Source organism: Varanus komodoensis, unplaced genomic scaffold (assembly GCF_004798865.1).
Source record: "Varanus komodoensis strain SLA01 unplaced genomic scaffold, ASM479886v1 scaffold7_3, whole genome shotgun sequence".
NCBI lineage: Eukaryota > Metazoa > Chordata > Lepidosauria > Squamata > Varanidae > Varanus > Varanus komodoensis.
The window spans coordinates 2,722,730-2,745,785 of record NW_025336480.1 but is presented as its reverse complement, the minus strand read 5'-3'; the positions used below and the strand labels follow the sequence as shown (position 1 = coordinate 2,745,785).

General features: G+C 41.9%; 1 protein-coding gene across 1 annotated transcript in view; it reads right to left on the bottom strand.

The window, feature by feature from the left end:
- The window catches only part of SH3PXD2B (SH3 and PX domains 2B), a 131,641-nt gene that overhangs the window by 41,695 nt on the left and 66,890 nt on the right, over window positions 1–23,056 (bottom strand). Inside the window, exons 4-5 of the mRNA XM_044454660.1 lie at window positions 18,960–19,036; window positions 8,804–8,895 (exon numbers count right to left, since the gene is read on the bottom strand). Of these exons, the coding sequence (XP_044310595.1) occupies window positions 8,804–8,895; window positions 18,960–19,036 (169 nt within the window). The remainder of the gene's footprint in view (window positions 1–8,803; window positions 8,896–18,959; window positions 19,037–23,056) is intronic.

Sequence of the window (23,056 nt, the reverse complement as noted above, 5' to 3'; positions counted from 1 at the left end):
TTTCCAGAAGGTTTACATTTCTATCAGCGGTATCTCTAAGCTTCTTTTCTCTTTCTCATACCACTGCACCTAATATTCTGTAGATATTCTACTTTTGCACTATTTAAAACAAGGACCATGAAAGTGTTGTTAATTCCCCAATATGACAGGACATGTTGGTTTTTGGATCAGGACATGTTTTCCTATGATAAGCCAATTAACCAATACATATTTTCATAGGTATGCAGTGTCATAATTAACCCATTGCACAGGTAAACTATGATTCTCAATTATACAAAGTCAACCCAGTGTGCATCTTGCAATCTAAATGCTGGTGATGTTTGAATTTCAAACATCCATTGCAGAGCCTGGGTCTGCTGCTGGGTAATCAAAGTGCACAGTTCCCAGAGGCTTCCTACTCAATGATCCTGAAGCTCGATAGAAAGGAACCAAGGGCAAGATAAGCTACAAAACATGTTTGGTAGCTACATTCCATCACAGCCCTTGCTTCCCATCTTGAAAGGGATGCAGTTGCAGATAATGAAAAAAAATCTTTATTGCACTCCCCTACACAGCATAATTCACAGTGTGTTACATTTATAGTGATCCTTTAAGAGCAACAGCTCTGCCTTCTTTAATGTTACTGGGGCATGAAAGACTATGATATATGGCTGTCTGCAAGACATGTTTCCTGGAATGAGCACGAAGCCAGAAAAGAGACTAATCTGTTCTGTCTGTTGCTGCTCTCTGGTTGAGCAGAGCAGATTGTTTTAATAACTGCTTGTGCAATGAAGGTTCAAGGTTCTTAGCTGAACTCAGTTAGTAGCTGAATCCCTAAACTCAGAAATGGATGCTTGCCCTGTTCATTGCAGAAGATCCGCCCTCCTTTCTTCAAGGTTTGTTTTTCCCTAGAGGGGTACCGTTGATAATTCTTCACAACAAAAGCAGTGAGCAGGGTCACGCAAAACAACAGCCTACCTTGCAAATAAGTTTTGCAGCATGGACTGTTCCTGAAACAACCCAAGGTATGTCTGACTGACAAATGAGTTCTCCCCCATTGCTCCCTCTATCCTCCTGTGGGCATTCTGGGGAACTTTGTGGCAGGAACTGTACAAGGGAAGAGGGTGCTTAGGTACGATTATCTCAACTGCCCAGGTCACTTCCATACTCCGTATCCCATAGAGTGACCTGGCCTTTGACCATCCTATCAGCCAGGAAAGCCCCCAGAGCCTTCTAGGAACCCAGTGGAACCACCAAATTCCAGGAGAAGACCAATCTAATGAGTCCCCCACCCTTGTGGAGGGAAAGAGCAGTCAAAAGTCTAAATTAAGAGGAAGTGATCTAACCATGAAAAAAGGATAATGTCAAACCTCTCAGTTCCAAATCACCATCCTCCTGTCTAGTCGGGAAAAAAAAAACAGGTCAAGAGAATGATCCTTTTCATGTGTTGGGCTGGTGATATGCATTATTAAAAGTGGCCATTCACTGTACAGTTGCTGTTGATATCACAAACATCCTGGGATTTTAATCAAATGTATCGTGATTTAAAAAACCCTGATCCAAGCCTATCTTTTGTAGTATCTTAATGTACAATGAAAAAGAATTGTGCCTATTTATTACACCAACAATATTTGTGCTTAAGCCTCTTAGGAGTACTTTGTACTGAGTTTACAGATGAAAAAAATTAAAACAAGGAACTGCTGTTTTGCAGAATAACAATTCTGAAAATTGTTAGCATGAACCACCAATGCAATAAATGGCATGGGACTCTATCGTTATTTGCTTATCTTCAGATTTATCTTACAATGAAGGCCCTGGCCGCTTTGCAGATTACATCTCTCCTCCCTCCCTCCCTCTCCCCCCATCTTTTTTTTTTCCTTCAAAAAGGAAGGAAATGGAAAGCAGCTTACATAATCCTCTTCTTCCTCTCAATCTTATCCTCACATCCTAACCCTGAAGGTAGATTAGACTGAGAGTTGGTGACTGATCCAAAGTCACCCGGTGAGCCACACTGCACTGACTCAAATTATAGATATGCTCCACTGGAATCCCTTTTTTCATTTTTGTTTTTTCCTACAACAGACTAATGCAATGAACCCCCGAGAATGGATGCAAATATTATCCAAAAAGCTGGTAAGACCAGAAGGATATTAAAGGTATCATACTGTAACTGTATAAACAAGACAATAAGAACAACCCATTTTGGTCAAAGTAGAACTACAGTATATTACATTAATACATCAACTATACTACTGTATAATGTATACTACTATACAGTAACTATACTAACTATACTACTACTATGAGAATGATTGCAATATCTGACTTTCAGCATGATAATCTGTACACCCTCTTTCCACATATGGGCTACTTCATGAAAAAGCATCCTTGCATTACTTCAAGACCTGCCTCTCTTTCAAGGTCCCAAATATGCTTTTCTCATCTGTGAATTATGACATCCAGCCAAGCCCCAGACATAGCAACACAAGTCATTTAATCGGGAGTTTCATATTGTGATTGGTAGGCTGGGTATCTTTTAAGCAACACAGTACAGCACAGTACAGGGCAAATTATTCAGACCAGCCCCTCCAGAGAAGCATCAAGGACTTTTATTAATTAACATATTGAATTCCAGCTAATAAATATCCCGGAAGCATTCCAGCTGGGCCATGAAACACAACACAGACATCCTTGAGACACAGCCACAGATTACTGCCAGCAGACATGAGGAATCTGTCAAGCCATTCTTAGAATGGCAAGTCCCTCTTCCCCATTTTTTTTCCGAACTAAAGGGGAAGGCTCAAAAAGAAGAGTTCCTCTGTTAAGATTATCTTCACATCAAGATGCACAAATTAAACCTCAATCTAACACCATTATGAACTCTAGCATGAACATATCCAGCCTGCTCACTCAGCAATATAAAAATTTTACCAACGCAAAGAAAAGGTTAGAACACTAAGGGTGGAGACAATCTACAGAGCTGTTGGGTGCAAGAGACAACCCACCATTGCTTATTGCCAGGGAAGATTAGTGTGATATATGAACCTGACCAATAAGTGGGCAAAATAAACCAAGAGGAAGATGGGAGAGTGGAGAAGAATGGAGATATAGCTGCTGAAAGACTTGTGGGGCAGGAAACAAGGTGCATGTCTCTGCTAAGAAGAAGAGAAGAAAAGCAGAGACTTTTAACACAGAGAGGGTTCAGACAAAATTATAACTATAATAAAAAGGCTTTCTTACAACTCCAAAGATAGTAAAATATGATCTGTATACTGCAACTCTTTTCCCAAGTGTCAGGAGGTCTCAGAAGAATCTGAGGTCAGGGGCAATACTATAAGTTCATATAATGCAGAATAGTACAACAAACTTCCAAAGGCACACTGAGAGCTGGCTTTGAATGACACTCTGTGGAAGCCAACACAAATGTCCATATATCCCTCTACTTCTGTAGTGAAAACTCTATATGAATGGCAATCAGAACTGCAACCTATCTAGTGGACTAAAGGCCCTCACTAACAATGGAGCTGTCTTTGGCTCCAAATGATTCAACTGAGTTGGGTTCAGTTTTAGCATATGTGATCCTGCTCAAACTCCCCACCTCAAAAAAGTGTATAGCTCAATCTCCAATTCATGTAATTTTAATGTGAACACAAGTTCTTTCAAGCAAAGAAAAAGGATATTTTATTTTTAATTCATTTTCCTTTATATAAATATTAAAAGATTTTGTTTGATTTCTTTTAATGTGCCATACCTCCTTAGACACAAGTGCATTGAACAAAGATTCTCCATTTCTCTTCTATCAACTTTCATATTTATTTACTGATTTTTAAAACACAAGGCAGTGAATAATTTTATAAGCCAGGGGATATTAAAAGGACACATCATGATCTGTTGCAAAACAAAATAATATTTAAAAAATCTTTTCCAAATTGATTTTTCAGTTTCACCTTCATTTCCATTCAGCTTTCAGGTTGATCCAAAATGGTGAGCCCATCTGGGATGCTGATTGCAAACCAAAAAAGCAGTCATCGCAGGGGCTTTTGTAGTGTTGGTGAAGGTTTATTCTTAGACAAGCGCTCTGCAGCATCATGTCAGAAAGCTGGACTAATAGGCTTTTGGAGCGGTATTAATCTTACGAGGGAATGAATGAAACAAGAGCAAAATCAGTGGGGAAAAAATCCTAGCTGAGTCTTGGCCAAGGCTATAGCAAATGCAGACCATGAGAAATCAAGAACAGAGAACAGAACAGAAAATCATGAGAACAGAGTGGAATATTAATTCACGAAGGCCCGAAGATTCAGTCCTCACAAGTAACGTGATGGGGCGGATACCAGATGCCAGTAAATCAAGAGCAAGAAAGCCCTCTGGGCCGAGGCAGGCAAACCTTTATCTTCATATGGGATCTCCAGCCCAGCTCCATGGTACAGAGGGAGGAACAGGGACACATGCAGCCCTCCCTGACTGACTCTCCCATATTAAAACAAAGTCTGAGCAGGCTCTCCAGAACTCCACTTCTCTCTCTTAAGACACAGAGCAAGGGTGGGCTCCGCATCCCCCCCGCCATGGCCTTGTGTATGTCCATGCTGTTGCTGCTGCTGCACTGCCACAATTTGGCAAAAGAAATTATTGGTTTGCAGCTGAAACACAGCTGCAAACTGCTACAGTCACTCAAAAGTGCCTAATTAAGCTTGCCTTCAAACTAAAAGCCATTCTCAGCTAAGGGTTTCCATAGCTGATTGCCACCAATTCATTCTGCAAGTATTGTGGCAACAGGAGTGCATCTGCTTGAGGAGTCCAAGGCCTAGAAATCAGTTCCTAGACCTCCTTCCCTTGATATAAAGAAATACAATTCGAACAAAAACAACTCCCAACAGCCTCCTCCATATTAAATGAATTACAGTTGCAAATCTGTTTTATTTACTGCTTTTAGATTTATATCCTGTCCTGCTTTTAGATTTATATCCTGTTTCTTTCCTCTTGCAAGAAATCAAGTTGGTTCACACGTACCTCCTCTCAATTCTATCCTCACAACAACCCTGTAAGGAAGGTTAGGATAAGAGTCAGTGACTGGACTAAAAATGCCCAGTAAGCATCAGAGCCAAATGGTGACCCACATTTCCTTAGTCACATGCCACACTCTAATCTCTACTCCACACTGGCTTTTCTCATATCTTCCATTGCATTATCTGATGAATTGCTAAAGGGATCCTGCATTGCTGGGAAAATAAAGCTATGGGTAAAACAATGGGAACACAGACTCACAATATGTTATTAGTTAATAGGAGGTGGTGGTATTGCATCCATCTAAACAAGTTACTGAGAAGAAACTAAGACAAATAAAGAAAATGAGAGCAATAAAGGAGGGAACTGCAGGGATAAATCCTTCTTGTACTAAATGAAAATCACTCTTTGTCAACAATCTGGGTGTTGAAGGACTCTATGTTCTGACACTGAGAACCAAATAACTTCTCATCCCCCTAAAAATGGAAGTCTTTCTCAATTTCAATTTCCTCCATCCATTTCTTTGCGTAATTGCATGTTCCAGTGAGATAATGACTGATACTTTATATTTATGCTCCAAATGCTTAACAAGAGGGCTTCTAGCTCATAGTCATAAGGCAAAAGTTGCATCATGCAAGGAAGGACTGACTGCAGACATTCTTTGTTATGAATGGAAAACACAACTGTGTGGTTGTTGTTTGTCAGTATAAATTACTCAAGCATTTGGCAACAGAAAAGTGCCTTTTGCTTTTGGTTGATCCTGGAATAAAAGCATTTGAGGCTATTAGGCACTAATATATTGCTAGTAAGTTATTAAGCCAGCCATATAAAAAGCAATATGAAGGGTTGGTGACAAAATAATTAAAAGACTGATTTCATAAGGCATGTAACAACTTGATGTCCCAGTAAGATGCTAACTGCATGAATAACAAGCAATGAAAAAGAACATCACTTCATTTCTCACAATAGTGGACTGGTGTGCATGTCACAATAAGCCACCCTGAAAATAAGCTATGATGGATTGGTAGTTGATTTGTCAGGAGTAATCTGAATTTCTCCAGACAAAGGACCAGGTACTCCGCAGCTTCCCATGGCTTGTTTCCTTCTCAGTCCTCCCATCTGCTCTTAGCAAGTATCTCATGGAACAACCTCAGCAGATTACTTTCAGGGTAGTTACTCTGCTTTCAGCAAATTTGCATAAATTTCCTGGATTTGTTTTAAAACCTAAAGTTATTTTAGCTTTATTTTAGAAATCTTGCAGAAACTGGGAAAAAATAAATTTGTACAAAACTCTCTGAAGATGAAAAAAACAATCTGTGTCAGCACATCACAACATGCCACTTGGAAATCAAACCACACTGAACAATCCAGTGGCTCACTTTGCATGTAATGGGAAGCCACCATGGGTGAATTTCTCCACAGTGCTTCTCAGTGCACTGGTAGCCACCCTTTTGGCTATACATGTCAGAGCCAGGCTATGCTGTAGGTTGTCCCTACATGTGAAACCAACAATACTAGGCTGTAGTGGCTGGCAAGACCCCCAGGATCAATGGATAGTTTTACAGTTTCATTTGGGTTGCTAACCACCCATTATCATTGGGTTTGCACCAGGGCCGTCTTAACAGCATTATGGGCCCCAGGCAAAGCAGTGTACTGGGGCCCCTACGACAACTACAACTACTGTTAATTTTGGAAGTTTTCCAATTTTCCAAGGGTTAACATACACAGATTAGTATGGGGCCCACGGGCAAGTGCCCATCAGGCCCATGCGTTAAGATGGCCCTGGTTTGCACATAGAAACAAGCTATACTCTTCTTGCCTTTGGTTTCAATACTTAAAATTGTGGTGGCAGCCACATCAAAAAGCCCCATGAGGAAGGTGAGCTTTCTGTTAGGTGCGAACCAGCTCAACAGCAAGCCATGGGTTCTTAGGGGGGGCTTATGCACGGTTAACAAACTACACTAAAATGCTCTGGTGGGTCCTGAAAACCAGCCTGAAATAAGCAAGGCTGATAAGTCTTAGGTTATTGAGCCATACAAACCAGTTCAGCAGCTGAGATACAAGGGACAACAGCCAGTTTCAAAGCTCATGTACCACTCTGTTTTTGTTGAGAAACCAAGGGAGGGATATCCATTTCAAGTCAGTGATTCAATTCCTCCTGGCAGCAGCATGAACTCACAAGGAATTATAAGGACCAATTAAATGGATTGCAGAGTTTCTTTCAGAGAAGGCAGCTTAATATAAGAGAGTGAGTTTACAGCATATTCCACAGTCAGGATCCGACACAGCTCCACAGCTGAGCCAGCAGATGAGCATACCAGCAAACCAAATATTGTCAGACCTCCCCTACCATTCACTTTCCCCTTCTTGGTATCTGTATTACCTTTTACTTTGGTTCAAGTAAAATAAGACTGTTGGTATACTATAGTCAGCTTTCCATATAGTTTGAAAGTGTGTTCACAGTAAGTTACCCAGTACTGCAAGCCCTGTTCATATATTCATTTATGGCACAAACATATTAGGTCTTTCTCTTCCTTTCTGAAAAGCTATGGCATTTGTTATCCCTTCAGGAAGCTAGTGACACTGAACAGCACAGATTCAGATCATCCTTTTATACCCATAAAGACCTTCTGTCTTAGCAGCTAAAATGTGTGAGGACAAATCAATGAAGAAAGAATGCTCCTTCCACTTGCTAGGTAGGGACAGATAAGCTGCATGATGGATACATGGAAATGACCCCACAGAACAAAAGGCTAGATTCCAAAGTGGTAATGTCCTCTCTGTAATATTTAGTCTCTCTTTTTTCACATATGGAAGATAGGGCAGTATTCAATACTGCCATTCTGCTCCTGTTGTTTCTGCTGTACCAATGGGACCAATGGCTGACACAACAGGAGGCCAATGCTTCCTAAAGCAATCCTAGAAACTAATGGAAACACTTGTTTCTGCAACAGGACATGCCAGCAGAGCTCCCCTTTTTCTGCAAGCTTCTCTTGACCTGTTCCTCTTCTATTAGGTACAAGATCTGTTAATTAACCACAGTGCAACAGATTACGGGAGCAGGCAGGCAGCAATGGATACTAACCACAGAATCCTCTGAAGAAAAGCAAAGTATTCCCTGAAGATTTTAATGTATTTCCACATGTTGAACATAACAGTATCTTCTCTCAATCTTTTGTCTTTACGAAGTTGCTACTTAAATCTTAGTTTTGATTTGAAAAATACCTCTTATTTTGATAATTATGTCTTTGAAAATTAACTCCCCCCTCCCCGATATCTAGCTGGAATCTGGCTTCCTGTCACTTGAGCCCATTATCCTGTGCCCTGCACTCTGGGATGATCAAGAAGAGATCCTCCTGTCCTTCCTCTTTGTGACAAACTTTCAAATACTTGCAGAGTGCTATCATCTCTCCCCTCTGTCTTCTCCAGGGTAAATATGTCCAGTTCTTTGAATCACTCCTCATAGGACTTTGTTTCTAGCCCAGGATCATCCTTGTTGCCCTCCTCTGAACCCTTTCCAGCTTGTCTGCATCTTTCTTAAACTGTGGCACCCAGATCAGGACACAATATTCTTAAGTGCTGCCTAACCAGTGCTGAGTGAAGGTGAACTAGTTTTATTTATTCTTTTTGTTAAGTTTTATGTGGTGCCTGTTTTCTACATACAGTGAATATTAGAGGAACACAAACTTGATGTATGTGGTTTTTCTGCTTTGCTTTTCAAAGCAAAATGCACGACTGGGAAAGGAGCATTAAAATACAGTTTTCATTGACTTTATTTTAATCTTTCTAGTGCAGCTGTGTAAGCTACTTATAATCAACTTACTCTTTGGGGGGATTCAAGTCTTCTGGTCTTGTCTCAAAGAACTGAAGGACTTCATCACACTGAGAGATGTATGGTGGTAGCTGGATCAGAGCCTGAAAAATAAAAGCACACAAACAATTGAAAAATTAAGAGCTGATGTGACAATCATTCAGGATGCAAATAGGAGATAGGTTGCACCTAGTCTAGCCTGTGGGCAGTTCAGTCCTGCTGCTGCTCAGAACCAAAGACTTGCAAAAGTAGTTCTGGAACCTTAATTCCAAATTATGAATATTTTTTCTTGATTGAATAGAGGCAAATCAGTACTCTAAAATGCTGCTTAGATGTAAAAAGTTAATAGCAGTGTCCTATTGCTTTGGCAAATCAACAAATTTCAAGACAATCAGAATTAAGCAAAATAAAAGCATGTTTGCTTCTGCTGTATTGCTTATATTTCACAAACTTCCCTCAATACAGCACTCCTGTTCATCTGAAGATTTTACCAAAGATATTTCCAAACACTCAAAGCGCAATACTTTTAGTGATTGCGGCTGCTATTGCAATTACTGGGTGAAATATTATGACACAGGTTTCATGGTCTATTGCTGGAAATTTTGTGGATGGGATCAGAGAAATGTAGCATAACTCATCTCCCAATTCCTGAACTATGAAAAATTATATGGACAATGTGTGTTTCCAGAATCTAGAGCTGTTAGCATTTAGCCTTTGGATTGTGCTTAAGCATATACCAACTACTTTCCACTAAAGAACTCCTTACAGAGGACTGTTGCATTATCAATCCCTGATTGTAAAGGGCTGGGGAAGAAAGTGAGGGGGACGCAGTCAGATGTCACACCAGCCCACTCTGGGAAAGAGCCACAGTGGATTGCTTATTTATTTAAAACATTTGTATGCCACCCAATTGTGCCACAGCACCCCTGGGTGGCTCACAACCTATGGTGTGTCCAATGATGATTAGGCTCACTATGGGTTGTTGCCCCCCCGCCACAAAAAAAAGTAGTGTTGCAGGTATCCTGGAGGACACTGCAGCAGGAAAGAATTCTCTCCTAACTCCCTGCTGCAATTGCATGGCATTTTTGGCACACTATGATTTTTCTGCACTTCACTTTTTTTGTTTTCAGTGTATGTCCCAGTCATAAAACCCCATTCTCCTATCAAACCCCTCTTTTAAACAGGTCCAGTGTACAGACAGCTAGTCATGGAAGTCCCTTTTGCTAAGAAAAAAGAGGGTACATTTTTGTACCCCCCCTTGGGCACCAAGAGTTTTGTGTAAAAGGTACAAAGCATGAACCACCCTGACTAATGCAACACCATTAAAAAAGTGAAAGATCTTGCCACCAAAGGGGCATAAAGCCCATCTTTTCATAAGCAAAGATAATTTGTACCATTCCTTTCTCTTAACAGCCTTTTAATAGCTGTGAAAAGCAAAACAAAGGTGGCATGGAAGCTGTTTGCAGCCTCTTTGGCACAATGTCCAGGCTTATATCTGCTTGACATTGTCACAGCTAAGACATCAATGCCCAAATTCTTGAAACAATGATCCTTTAGTTGTGTAAACAAGTATTTTATTTTATTTATTGCTAAAATAAATATTTCAAAAAGAACTTATTTGCATATATTTAAAAAAAAAATTATCTGCCGGCCACTAATAACTTCACCAAGGTGCCCCTCAGGAATTTTGCAAGGAAGTCACAGCAAGCCAAACACAGCTCATAGCAGGGAGGGCAGCAAATAGCTGCCAAACATTCCCAAGAGTCTCTTGGACACTTTGCGCAATGGCTGGCACTGGTTGGGTGTCTGGAAAAGCTTTGCTAGTGAGCAGTGGGAAAGATGGCTGTTTTGGGTGCACATCCTCTAGGGCTGCTGGCTGGGATTCAGAAGAATCAGAAAAGGAAGAAGAGGGAGAGAAGTGGGGTACCTGGGAATGTGAACCATTCCAAGACAGTGAGACAAGAGAAGCGGGATGCTTATCTCAAGTCCAGACTCCTCAGGTGGGCAAGCGGTCTCTGGGAACAGTCAGGATGTACCATTAGCAGGAGGGGGCTTGGAACAGGGGCAATTCTCAGCTGAGGTGGCCCCAGTTCTAGATCCCATGATGCCCTGACAGTAGAGGAGGACGACCCAATAGAGGATCAGCATGCAGTGAGGAGGCATATTCATTTTCAGAAGGCCCCTCCCAAAGGGGCCTGGCCCAGGCTTGCTCATAAGGAGAGTTCCTGAAGGTAAATATGAGATTGGGTTCAACAAACTGCTCTGGGCATGCTCAGAGATTCATTGTGGGTGTTTTGTGCTTTTGGCCAGTAAAGAACGCTTTGCAAGGACAAGGTCTGTGACTTTGAATGCACGAAGGAGGAACCTCAGCTCCTGACATAAGGGAGCGGTGCTGTTCTCATAAAGTGAATTGCTAGCCCATTCCTAATACCTACCCTGATACCCATGCTGGGATCAGCCACCCAGATTTACATGATACAACAGCCTGCAACACCACCTCCAAGCTCTAGACCAGGCATGTCCAAAGTCCGGCCAGGGGGCCAATTGCAGCCCGTTTTCAAATTTCGAGCGGCCCGCAGCCTCTTCTCCCCGCAGGCTCAGCCTGTCACTCATCCCCGCCGGCCAGCATTTTTCCCTTCACCGCACAGGGGTTCCCGCAGCTGTCCCCTGCTGTCTCCTGCTCCTTCAAGGCTGGGGGTTATATTTCACCAGAAGATGGCAGTAGACCTGAGTCAGCACTCTCGCCACGTGACCCTTGTGACACAAGGCTTGTGTGCCCATTTCTAAAATGGCGACTGTAACTAAAAAAAGGAAAGTTGACAGCGAGGGCCGCCACTTCCAGGACAAGTGGAATTTGGAGTATTTTCTCACTGAAATACGAAACAACTGTGTCTGCCTAATTTGCCAAGAGACTGTGGCTGTTTTCAAGGAATTCAATATCAAGAGGCACTACCAGACGAAACATGCTAACTACAACATGCTAACTGGGAACGAACGCGGCGAAAAATTGAAGGAACTGGAAGCTGCTTTAACGGCACAGCAGCGCTTTTTCACAAGAGCCCGTGAGTCAAATGAAAATGCCACAAAGGCGAGCTGCGAGGTTGCAACGCTGATTGCCAAGCACTGCAAACCTTTTACTGAGGGTGAATTTATTAAAGACTGCGTGATGAAAATGGTGGAGAAAATTTGTCCTGAGAAGAAGCAAGAGTTTGCCAGTGTTTGCCTGGCTCGTAACACTGTGGTATGGAGAATTGAAGACGTTTCATCTGATATTAAGAGACAGTTAGAGGCAAAAGGAGTGGAGTTTGACTTTTTTTCGTTAGCCTGCGATGAAAGCACGGATGCATCTGACACCGCTCAGTTATTGATTTTTTTGAGAGGAGTGGACAATGACATGAACGTGAGTGAAGAGCTACTTGACCTCCAGAGCCTTAAGGACCAAACAAGAGGAACAGTTTTATTTGTTTCTGTTTGTTCCGCCGTAGGTGACATGAAACTACTGTGGAATAAAGTCACTGGGATTATTACGGATGGTGCACCTGCCATGGCTGGCGAGTGGATTATCAACCCTAGTCTGTAACAAAGTCAGCGAAGAAGGAGGCAAAGCTATAAAACTCCACTGTATTATTCACCAACAAGTTTTCTGAGCCAAACATCTGAAATATGATGATGTTATGAAACCGGTGATGAAGGTTATTAATTATATTTGCTCCAAAGCCCTGTGCCACCACCAGTTTCAACAGTTTCTACTCGACATCCAGGCTGAATACGGAGATGTTGTGTATCACAATGAGGTAAGATGGCTCAGTCGGGGGTCTGCACTGCAGCGCTTCTACTCTCTTAGGGAGGAAATTGGACAATTCTTGGCAAAAAAAGGGACAACCGATGCCAGAGCTATCTGATCCTGTTTGGCTGGCTGATTTTGGATTTTTAGTTGACATAATACAACATCTGAACATGCTGAACATGAGCCTTCAGGGGCAAAATGCAGTGGTAAGCCAACTGTATTCACATATCAAAGCCTTTGGGACCAAGCTGCTACTTTTCCAAAGCCACCTGTCACAAACGCAGCCCAATACCACACATTTCCCATCGCTGCAGGAAATAATGACCAGTTTTCCACAGAACAATATGAGTGTGCAAATAAGGAGGTATGAAGCAGACATCTCATCTCTGGCTGAGGAGTTTCAACAGCGCTTTCAGGATTTTGCAGCTATTGAAAAGGAGATCATGCTTTTTTCAACTCTTTTCTCTGTGGATCCTGATGACGCTCCAGACCACCTGCAGCTGGAGCTCATTGAGCTGCAGTGTGACGTCAGGTGACACAGTTGGCACCAATAGCTCCCTCTTGTCAACTTTTACCGCCAGCTGGATAAAGACAGGTTCCAAGGGATTCGAACATTTGCTAAGAAAATGCTGAGCTTGTTTGGTTCGACATACTTGTGCGAGAAGACATTCTCGGTTATGAACATTAACAAGAACCGCGTGAGGACGAGACTAAGTTACTTTTACCTGCGTGACATCTTGCACATCAAAATCACTGTTTTTGAGACAGACCTGGCCTATATAATGCAGTCGAGATCTCAGTATCACCCTTCACATTAGTGCAGTTAAGTTATTTGTTTAGTCTTTCATAAAATAGTTCATTTGCATTTAATGTTAATAGTTCAAAGAATGTCAGGCTGAATGGTCAGCCCCACACATTTTCACCTCACCAAATCTGGCCCTCCTTGCAAAAAGTTTGGACACCCCTGCTCTAGACTGTCAGGATGGCCTCCTCTGAAACAACTCACCCTGTGGGAATCAGTCTGGTTTTGCACAATACCAAAGCCCATTGTGGGTGCCAACCCACAAATCATTGTCATGCTATGTGAATCCGGTCAGAAAGAAAGAGAGGTGCTTGCATAAGGCTGACTAGTGAGATCATGTCAGAGGTGAAATTGAAACCAAGAATTTGCTTATTCAGTTTCTTAGCCACTACATCTTTTTTGTGTTTGAGAATGGTATTCAGGTTAAAGAGTCTGAAGACTAAAATTATGGAATCAAAGTTTTTTGTAAGCAAAATCATCTCTGAAAAACAATTCATTCTCAAAACAGAAGAAACTTCCTCAGCAGAAACTGCTTCTCCTCAGCCTTCCACCCAGATCACCAGCCCATCTGGGAAGAGAAGAAACTCCAGAGATCCTCTGGTTATGCATCACAATGAAGGCAGGCTTTCCTATTTAGCACAAGATTACCTTCTTGTCTGAAGGCCCATCAACAAGCTGGCATACTGATTATGCCATGATACAATATCCTCACAAGAGACCGTACTTTGGCTGATGACACTACCAATCAAAAGCCATTATTTGGGGGACAAGGCACCATTAAATCCACTATTACAAAATAGAAAGAATATAGGTTACCCACAACATTGCCTAGCAAGATGATCCACCAAAACTCAGTTACCAGGTGAGGACAGCATTAGTCAGGGAAGCAACCAAGAGACCCATGGTAATTCTGAAGGATTTGGAGAGGTCTGCAGGTGAGATGGAAGGAATTGTGGGTGAGGCACAGAGACAGCATGCTGTGGGGATGCTTCTCCTTGGAAAGTTCTGGGAAACTGGTTGGTAGTGAGGGCAAGAAGCATGGAGCCAAACACAGGGCAACTCTAGAGTTTCACTCCACAAGAGACTTAGAGCTGAGATGCAGGCATCTTCACAGCATTCAGTACATTGTGTACATCAAGTAGGAACAATGCCAATTAAATCTATTTCCATTCCAGGTTCTAATACAACAAAATGTGGAAAAGTCAAAGGGGGCTTGAATACATCTGCAAGGCACTTATTTTCAAGCTATGCCCCCTAAATAACCAAGGAGGCAAGTCTGACCCATACAGAACCAAACATTCTTAAGGACCTTGATGAAGAGAAGCAACTGCTCTTGAATAACTTGACAGAGAACTGCAGCTTCATCTTCTCCTATACACACAGTATTTTCATGCACATAATATCTAATTCTCTTTCTCTCTAATTACAGTATTTCTGAGTTACAGCAGTATCTTTTTACGAAAGGAAAATGAAGAGAGAACTGGTCTAAATTACAACTACATTAGAATTTGCAGAATTACACTTAGTCATTAGAATTCACAAATTGCAACTTTTGTAGGATATTCAGGAATAAATTTATCCTACAATAAATTCTGTAGGATATTCAGGATGAAATTGCAACTTTTCTAGGATTTTCAGGAATGGGGGCAGCACCCTCAACTGTGTCCCTCCTCCCATCTAATTTTCAGTGGATCCCTCACAAACAAACACATTTCTACAATCTCCAGGTCAGGGTCCATGAAGGAAAGTTATTTGACAGACACATCATCACTGTGCACTTTTTCAACCACTTGCCTTCTAGATCACACATGCACAAAAAGGGTAGCAGGACTCTGCACCCTTTCCTCCTCTTCCTCCACCATCACTGTGCAATTCTTGATGCAGATGTAGCGGCAGAAGCCACTCACAACAGCCATGTCAGGCAAGGTGTCGAGGGAGGCAATTCTGTCTGCCTGTCCTGTGTAGTCATGTTCAGCAAAGCAGAGACCAAAGCAGCCAGCAGGCGTATGTGGTGCTTCGTATGTTTTGCTGGCATGTTCTTGGAGTTCATCTGCTTCTGCTTCCCCTTCCTGTGCAAGGGGTCGCTGCCTTGGCTACGCCTGCTGTGAGCTGCCCTACTCTCTACCCACCAGCCCCAATGGCCCAGTGGCCACCAGCAGCCACTGAATATATTTAAATAGTTAATTCTGCCATTCCTTACAAGGTGATTATCTCAGCATGGACTCTTTGAATATGCTATTGCCTGACTGGAATAATATTTCACACTGGCCTTCATGTAACCTTTAAAACAGACTCTAAGGCTATCTTTGAAAATGATGATTCCTCCTCTTTCCTAGTAAAGGAAAACAGAGAAGTAATTGTTGCTTACGTAGCTTCTGAAGGGGACGTGGTTATAACTAATTCCTGTAATGTTCAGCATTTGCTCTATATCCACAAACCACAGCAATCTCCATGGTTTGTGATTTGTTTTGGTTCTGCTTGTTTTTTGCTTAGTTGGAATATGACTTTGGCTTTTCTTACAAGAAGCTTCCACAAGAAGGAAAGAGGCTTGCTCTCATAAAGACTCCATGGCAATTCTATTCTATACCTACCCTTGCCTCCTAGTTAATGCACTAAAAACATTGCTTTAGGCAAGCATTATAATCAATGTCATCTCTACAGGACACTGCCAGTTTCTTTTCATTTTTAAATTAAAATTTGCTTTAGGCAAGATTATAATCGATGTCATCTCTACAGGACACTGCCAGTTTCTTTTCATTTTTAAATTAAAAATTTCATTTTAAATTAAAATGCCACCACTATAGCATATAGCAAAAGAGAGGGGAAAACACAGTCCTAAAATATTTGGGACTGGGAACATAGTGAGCAACAGACACAGGCAATGGAAAGGCAGATGAAGCAGAATGTGAGGAGGGCACAGGCCTTGGACCGCAGAATGACAAATATCCACTCACTGGTACACAATTCACAGAGGACACATGAATCATGTGGAAGCTGAAATGCAGTTGGAAGTCTACTATCCTGAATGGTGACAAAGAGATTAGAAAACCTGAAATAAATACTTCTAAAGCTGCATTTCTGACTTTCATACATGCAGGAACAACAGAAGAGCAGCTCTAACTATGAAAACTAAGTTTGGAGAAGTCATTTGGGGAGTTGTCTAAGTGAGCCAAAATCAAAAGCCCTCATCCTTTGCTGTCAGAAGCTTGAGTGTAGCTGAGGCCTTGAACTGAATCAGATAGATGCATATCCCTTTATGTCAGTGGCCCTTCAGACGTCATTGGCCAACAACCTCCAGAAACACTAACAACTGGTCCTGCTGGCTGGGGCTAAAGGGACCTGGAGTTCAGCAACTTCTGAAATGCACACTCCTGCCCGAAAGGTCCTAGAAGTCTTATCAATCAATCAGTTTCTTCCCAAAGTTCCTCCCCAACCCCAAAGAGCTAGGCAGCAACATTGATCACCTGGATCAGTCCCAGGTAGCCACAAGTAAGTTACAAGGATGCTACTGGCTGAGCGAGGCAGCCCATCATTTTTCTTGCTGCCTGGACAAGCCCTTTCCTTTCAAGCAGACCAGGAAAAATTACTTTTTAACTAAAGCCTTGACTATGTTAAAAATGACCAATGAGCTAGGCTGACTTTGTGATATAGAAACAGAGTATAGCAGAAGTGAACAGCAAACTCAGAATACTTGTCAGTTAGAGAAATGCAGCTGAATGACATGAAGTTGATTCTCAACGGAATCCCCCCTCCCTTCCAAACCAAAATAGGTGATGTCGTTTTCAAGATGGATCATTCTGCTTACGATTCAATTGCACAGGACATCCAGTGTTTCTCAACTGGCCTACCCTCTTAACCCAATGCTGTATAATTAGACAGTCAGCTCCACCTCTCTTTCATGAATGAGCATTCTGAATCAGTACCAGTAGCTGGGCTCAGTAATGGACTGGATAAGGGCCAATAAACTAAGATTCAATCCAGACAAGATGGAGGTGCTGTTGGTGGGTGGGTCACCTGCTGAACTGGGAGATAGTCAACCTGTTCGAGACGGGATTCCACTCCCCCTAAAATACAAGGTTCATAGTTTGGGAGTGCTCCTGGATCCAGAATTGTCGCTTGAGTCAAAAGGGGACTCAGTGGCACAGAGAACCTTTTAACAGCTCAGGCTGATATGCCAACTACAGCCCTATCTGGACAGATGGAGCTTAGCTACAATAATCCACACTCTGGTAACCTCTTGGTTGGACTACTGTAACACCGTCTGTGTGGGGCTGCCTTCAAAAAAGGCTTATCTCTGGGTCAGAATCTGAGTCAATAACCTTTGAAGGTTATATTATGGAATCAGTGGGTCCAATACATACTTTGCCTCTCAAAAGCCAAGCATAACAGCAGAAACCATACTTATCTATGCACTGGTAACAAAACCTTTTAATGGACTGAACAATAGAATAATCTCACAGCTTCTGACATTTGGGACGTCCCTTTGCCAGCCCATGCTTTTAAGCCACCATCACTGCAATTTTAGCATCATTTAAGAATATAGCAAAATGGTCACAAAATATAGTTGGCTAGTTAAACATGTTAATCCTGAAAGACTACAAAATTTTAACCATGCAAGATGTTCTAGCTAGAATTCCCTCCTCTATCTATCTATCTATCTATCTATCTATCTATCTATCTATCTATTTATTTTCTGATTTATAGCCTGCCTTTTTCCTACAAAGGGCTCAAGGCTACCAAGAAAGACATGTTGAACTGGCCATGTGAAAGCTACTAGAGTCTTTAAATGTACTTCTCAGCCACATGATTGTTATTTCTTTCTACATAGAACTACTGACAGTAAATTGAACTGCATCCTAAATTATTTTCAGCTGGTACACTATCTGAAGCAAACTATTCCAACAGGGAAGTAAGGTATATTTTCCCCTCCAGGTTACAAACCCTGGGGAGTAATTCACAAAGGAGACTGATTATCTTTAACAAAAACGGAGGCCAAACCAGATGATGAGGAGGGATTACTGTGTCATTTCCTTACCTACATGATGCTTGCAAATAATAACAGTAAGGTAATCTACCAGTAAAAATAATTTATACTTCAGCATTTGTGTGCTGCTTTGCAATCATCCACAATACCTCACTATTTCAGTAAATGACTCTGTAAGTAGTCTACACAGTGAGTGACCTTCAGGACCAGAGCTACTGAATTTCCTGCTGACACAGAAATGCATTAGCACAAGGCACTATTAATATATGCTAGTAAGACATATGAAGACAAAGCTCAGGGAGCGAAGGTTCCATTTGGATGCCAGGAAGCACTTCCTGACAGTCAGGACCCCGAGGGTGTGGAATGGGCTTCCACAAGAGGTCGTTGAGGCCCCATCGGTGAGGGTGTTCAAGGATAGGCTGGACATGCACATGGTGGGCATGTCATGAGCAGAGCTGGCTGGAGCCGGGGGTCAGACTAGATGGCCCAGGACGCCTCTTCTGACTCACTCTGTTTCTATGTTTACTGGAATCAGCTACAGAACAACCCTGTATCTTTATGAACAGCACAAAACTAGAAAGAAAATATCACTCACCTTACAATACTCATCAATGGGTATAAGACGCTTGATAGCAACATCACGGATGTGACTCCGGCGGAAGAGGATCTTGCCTGCAATAGAAGAAACAAGAAAGAGCAATGTCAGTCATGATGAAGAAATGTTGGGGGGACTGAGGGCTGCCTTCCCTCCTCTGACCCCTCCATGAGCTGGACAACACCAGCCTCTGACATAGTCAGGTCACCAGCTAATATAATGGGTGGAGCTCAGTTGGAGAAACTGCTTCACACTGCACAGGTGGGGAAAGCCCAGACCAAGTGAATCCAGCTCCGCAGCTGAGGCACCAGCTGGAAGACCCCTTCCCCAGCAAGGGTCTCAACTGCTGCAGGGAAGGTGTGGGGGAGAGAAGCAGACTCAGCAGGGCACTGAAGCACCAGCTAAGTGTGCACTGCCATCGCTCCTTCCTCATCTTCCAAGTGTGGGGACGGCAAAGGAGAACCAAGGCAGATTCAGGGGGAACTCCTCTAGGGGGTCCTGCCATAACACTCGTCACTGTGAAACCTTCCTGAAAACAGGCTCCATGCACGTGCAGGGTTCACGCACAGTTTATTAAAAGAGAGAGAGAGAGAGAGGGAGAGAGAGGGGCCACATTCACGAGAATGCATCTTAACACTGTTAGAGACTTTGCTGAAAGTTATTCAGAAAGCTTGTCTCATTCATCTTTGCATTGCTTTCCAACATACAGTGCATCCAGGCAAAGCAGAGATTGGCTTTATGACTGGAATGTCTGCAAGTCACAGGGATGGACTTTTGGCATCCCTACTTTTTCTTACTCAAACTATATGCTACATTAATTACATAGCATTCAGTTCCCTTTTTTGCTTTACTCTGAAAATAACTATGTAGGATCTGATCCACACTGAGGCTACTGTGCACGGGGATAGAGAAGGGGATTTCATTCTCTTTTCCTAGAACCTCCCTCCCCATTCTTGGAAATGCAATTAAAGAAAGAAAGGAAAAAACAGGGGAGGAGACACAACTGCAGGAGCAAAACACCTGTACAGTACATTAATTCTCTGCCTGTCGTCCCAGTACAGTTCCAGCCTAGCAAAGCAGGGCTCCAAAACCCGAGTGCCTGGGGACAACCTAGGATTTGAGTACACGAACAGGAGCTTCCAGGTGTTCTGCAGATGAGAATCAAGGACTTGACTCTCCAATCCAACTCTGCTGGCAAAGTGGTCCTCCAGCAAGACCAAATTTTAGCCAGAAATCCAAGCCTTTTCTGAGTAAGGAACCAGGATGACACATATATTGTTTGCTATAAACACAGGGAGGAGATGAATGAATAAAAAATAGGAACCCATTGATGGAAAGCAGAATTTTTGGTTTTGCCACCTTGTCAGCATACCAAAATTTAAATTGCAGATGGGCTCATTGTAGTTGGCTCACAGATGAAGAGAGTTATCTAGGAAAACCATATACTGTTTAGATGAAGCCAACAGATGCTATGAAAATATAATTATAGGACACACATCTCCAGCATGAAAAACTTAAGTGATTATTGCAATTCATTGCCTAAGCTGACAATCAACAGCCTCCTTCCCACATTTTTTGTGATCCAAACAAGAAGTTTATCATCTGGTAATAAAAGCTTATTATATCAATATTATATACCTAATTAGTAAAAAAATTATCATGTCTTCAGGCTGCTAGAAGCAGTTATTAAACTCAAGTATTCATGCCAGATACTGTAACAGAAGGGCCTACTATTTCCAGCAACAAGGAAAAGGTATAGTATTAGAAGCTGCAATATTTTGCCTCTTTCTCCCTGCGGAAAGGACACACTTATTTAACAGATTGTAATGCTACAGAAATAGCTAGGGTTTTTTTATTGATTGACATTACAGACTCATTAAGTAGAATACTCTCATTAATTGGCAAGCGGGGGCCATGAAGGCCATTAGATCCAATCCCCTGCTGTTGCAGGACACCAATTTACACCATCCCACTCGGATGACTGTCCAGTTTCACCTTGAATGTCTCTAGTGTGGGAGAACCCACCACCTCTCTAGGAAAATGGCTCCACTGTCGTATTGTTCTGACAGTGAGGAATCTTTTCCTGATATCTAGCCTGAATCTGGGTTGTTGCAATTTGAATTGATTATTCCATCTTCCACACTCTGCTATCTGCAAGAAGAGATTTTGTCCTTCCTTTTAGCGACAGCCTTTGTGGTACTTATAGAGGGATATCATGTCCCCCCTCAGTCCTCTATTCTCAAGGCTGAACATGCCCAGTTCTCTCAGCCTCTCCTCATAGGGCATTGTTTCCAAATGGATCATTGTTGCTGCCCCCCTCTAGACCCTTTCTAATTTTACTGCATCTTTCTTAAATCTTGGCGCTCAGAACTGGACACAGTATTCCAGGTAAGTAAGGCTGACTAGTGAAGAGTATAGGAGAACTATTAGTTTTCATAATTTGGAAGTAATACTTCTGTTGATGCATCCCAAATAGCATTTCTGTTGTTGGCTCATATTTAGCCTGTTTTCTACAATTACTCCAAGGTCTTTTTCTTTTTCACTTCTGTTGAGCTACATATTCCCCATCTTGTATCGATATATTTGGTTTCTTTTTCCGAGGTGGGAGAATTGGCACTTGTCCTTACTGAATCTCATTCTGTTGCTTTCAGCCCAGTGTTCATCAAGTTTGCCCTGGATCTTCATTCTATCCTCCAAGGTGTTCACTGTTCCACCCAGCTTTGTATTGTCTGCAAATCTGATTATCTTCCTTATAATTCCTCATCTAAATTAACAATAAAGATGTTGAAGGGCACTGGGCCCAAGACTGAACCCTGTGGCACCTCACCAGTTACCTCCCTCCAGTTTGAGAAGGTGCCATTGATGAGTACTTTGTGTCTAATTTAGCAGCCAATTTTGGATCCACCTAAAAGTTTTTTTTATCTAGTCTGCTTTTTGCTAATTTGCTTACCAGCACTACATCGAAAGCTTTGCTAATGTCAAGGTAGATTATATCCACAGTGTTTTCTCTGCCTGTTTGGGAGCTCACCCAGTCAAAAAATTAGATTAACTTAGTCTAACAGGATTTAAGTTTGATAAATCCATGTTCGCTTTTATTAATCACTGCATTTTCTTCAAGGTTCTTGCAAACTAATTTTTAAATAATTTGCTCCAAAAATTTTCCAGGGATTGATGTCAGTGAACAGCTTTCGAAAATAACTCACAGTGGTTAATATAATGACTTGACCAAATAAACCTACCACACACATTTTGTCATTTTTAGCCTAGAATGTTTAACAATTAAATGTTAACTAATAGGAAAATAACTGTTGGTTGGAAATTCATCTGGATGGAAGAAACCGTCATCATCCAGGACAACTTTAATTGTCCTTGTTGAAATAATTACTTACAATACTTTGTGCTTTGTCTGAAGGCACTATGGTCATACTTTCAAGCCCTTAAAGTGATGTAGATGAAATATTTTTGGTAGAAGATTTTTTTCTCTAGCTATTGTTACTGAACTGGACTTTCACTGTGTATCTTGTGCCTCTCTTGACCAATTTGCTGTTTTTTTGCAGGTTATTAAAAAATCTTCCCTTTACACAGCAGACTTTTTAAAGGTGAGAAAATTACAATCCTTACTGGGGATGGAGATGGGTAGAACCTAACTAGCCACGGCTTGTAGCAGGGTTTAATAAAGCTACTATGGCTCATTGTGTGGTTTGAACCCAGACAATAAAATAAGCCATGATCAAGTCAAAAAATCAGAGAGCCCCTTGGCAAGAACAATATCCAAGGGGCTAACTAGTAACAGCCTTTCCCAGGGACCCTAAAGTGCCCAAGCAACACTTGGGGACAGCTGGGAAAGGCAGTTCATAGCCGGAATTCTGAAGAACAGCTGTCCATGGCTGCAGCATTTTGTTAAAAGATCCCATTTATGATACTCTGCTTGTTTAGTTAAATTCTATGGCATGAAGTGCCACGCAGAACCATTCAGAATTTACTCTAAGGTTGAGTTCACACACAACAGAAAGCAATATTGCAGAGTTTCCACCATATGTACTTTTTTGCCCAGATGTGTCTGAAAGATCATCAGACTCATCATGGTGACTCTCCTC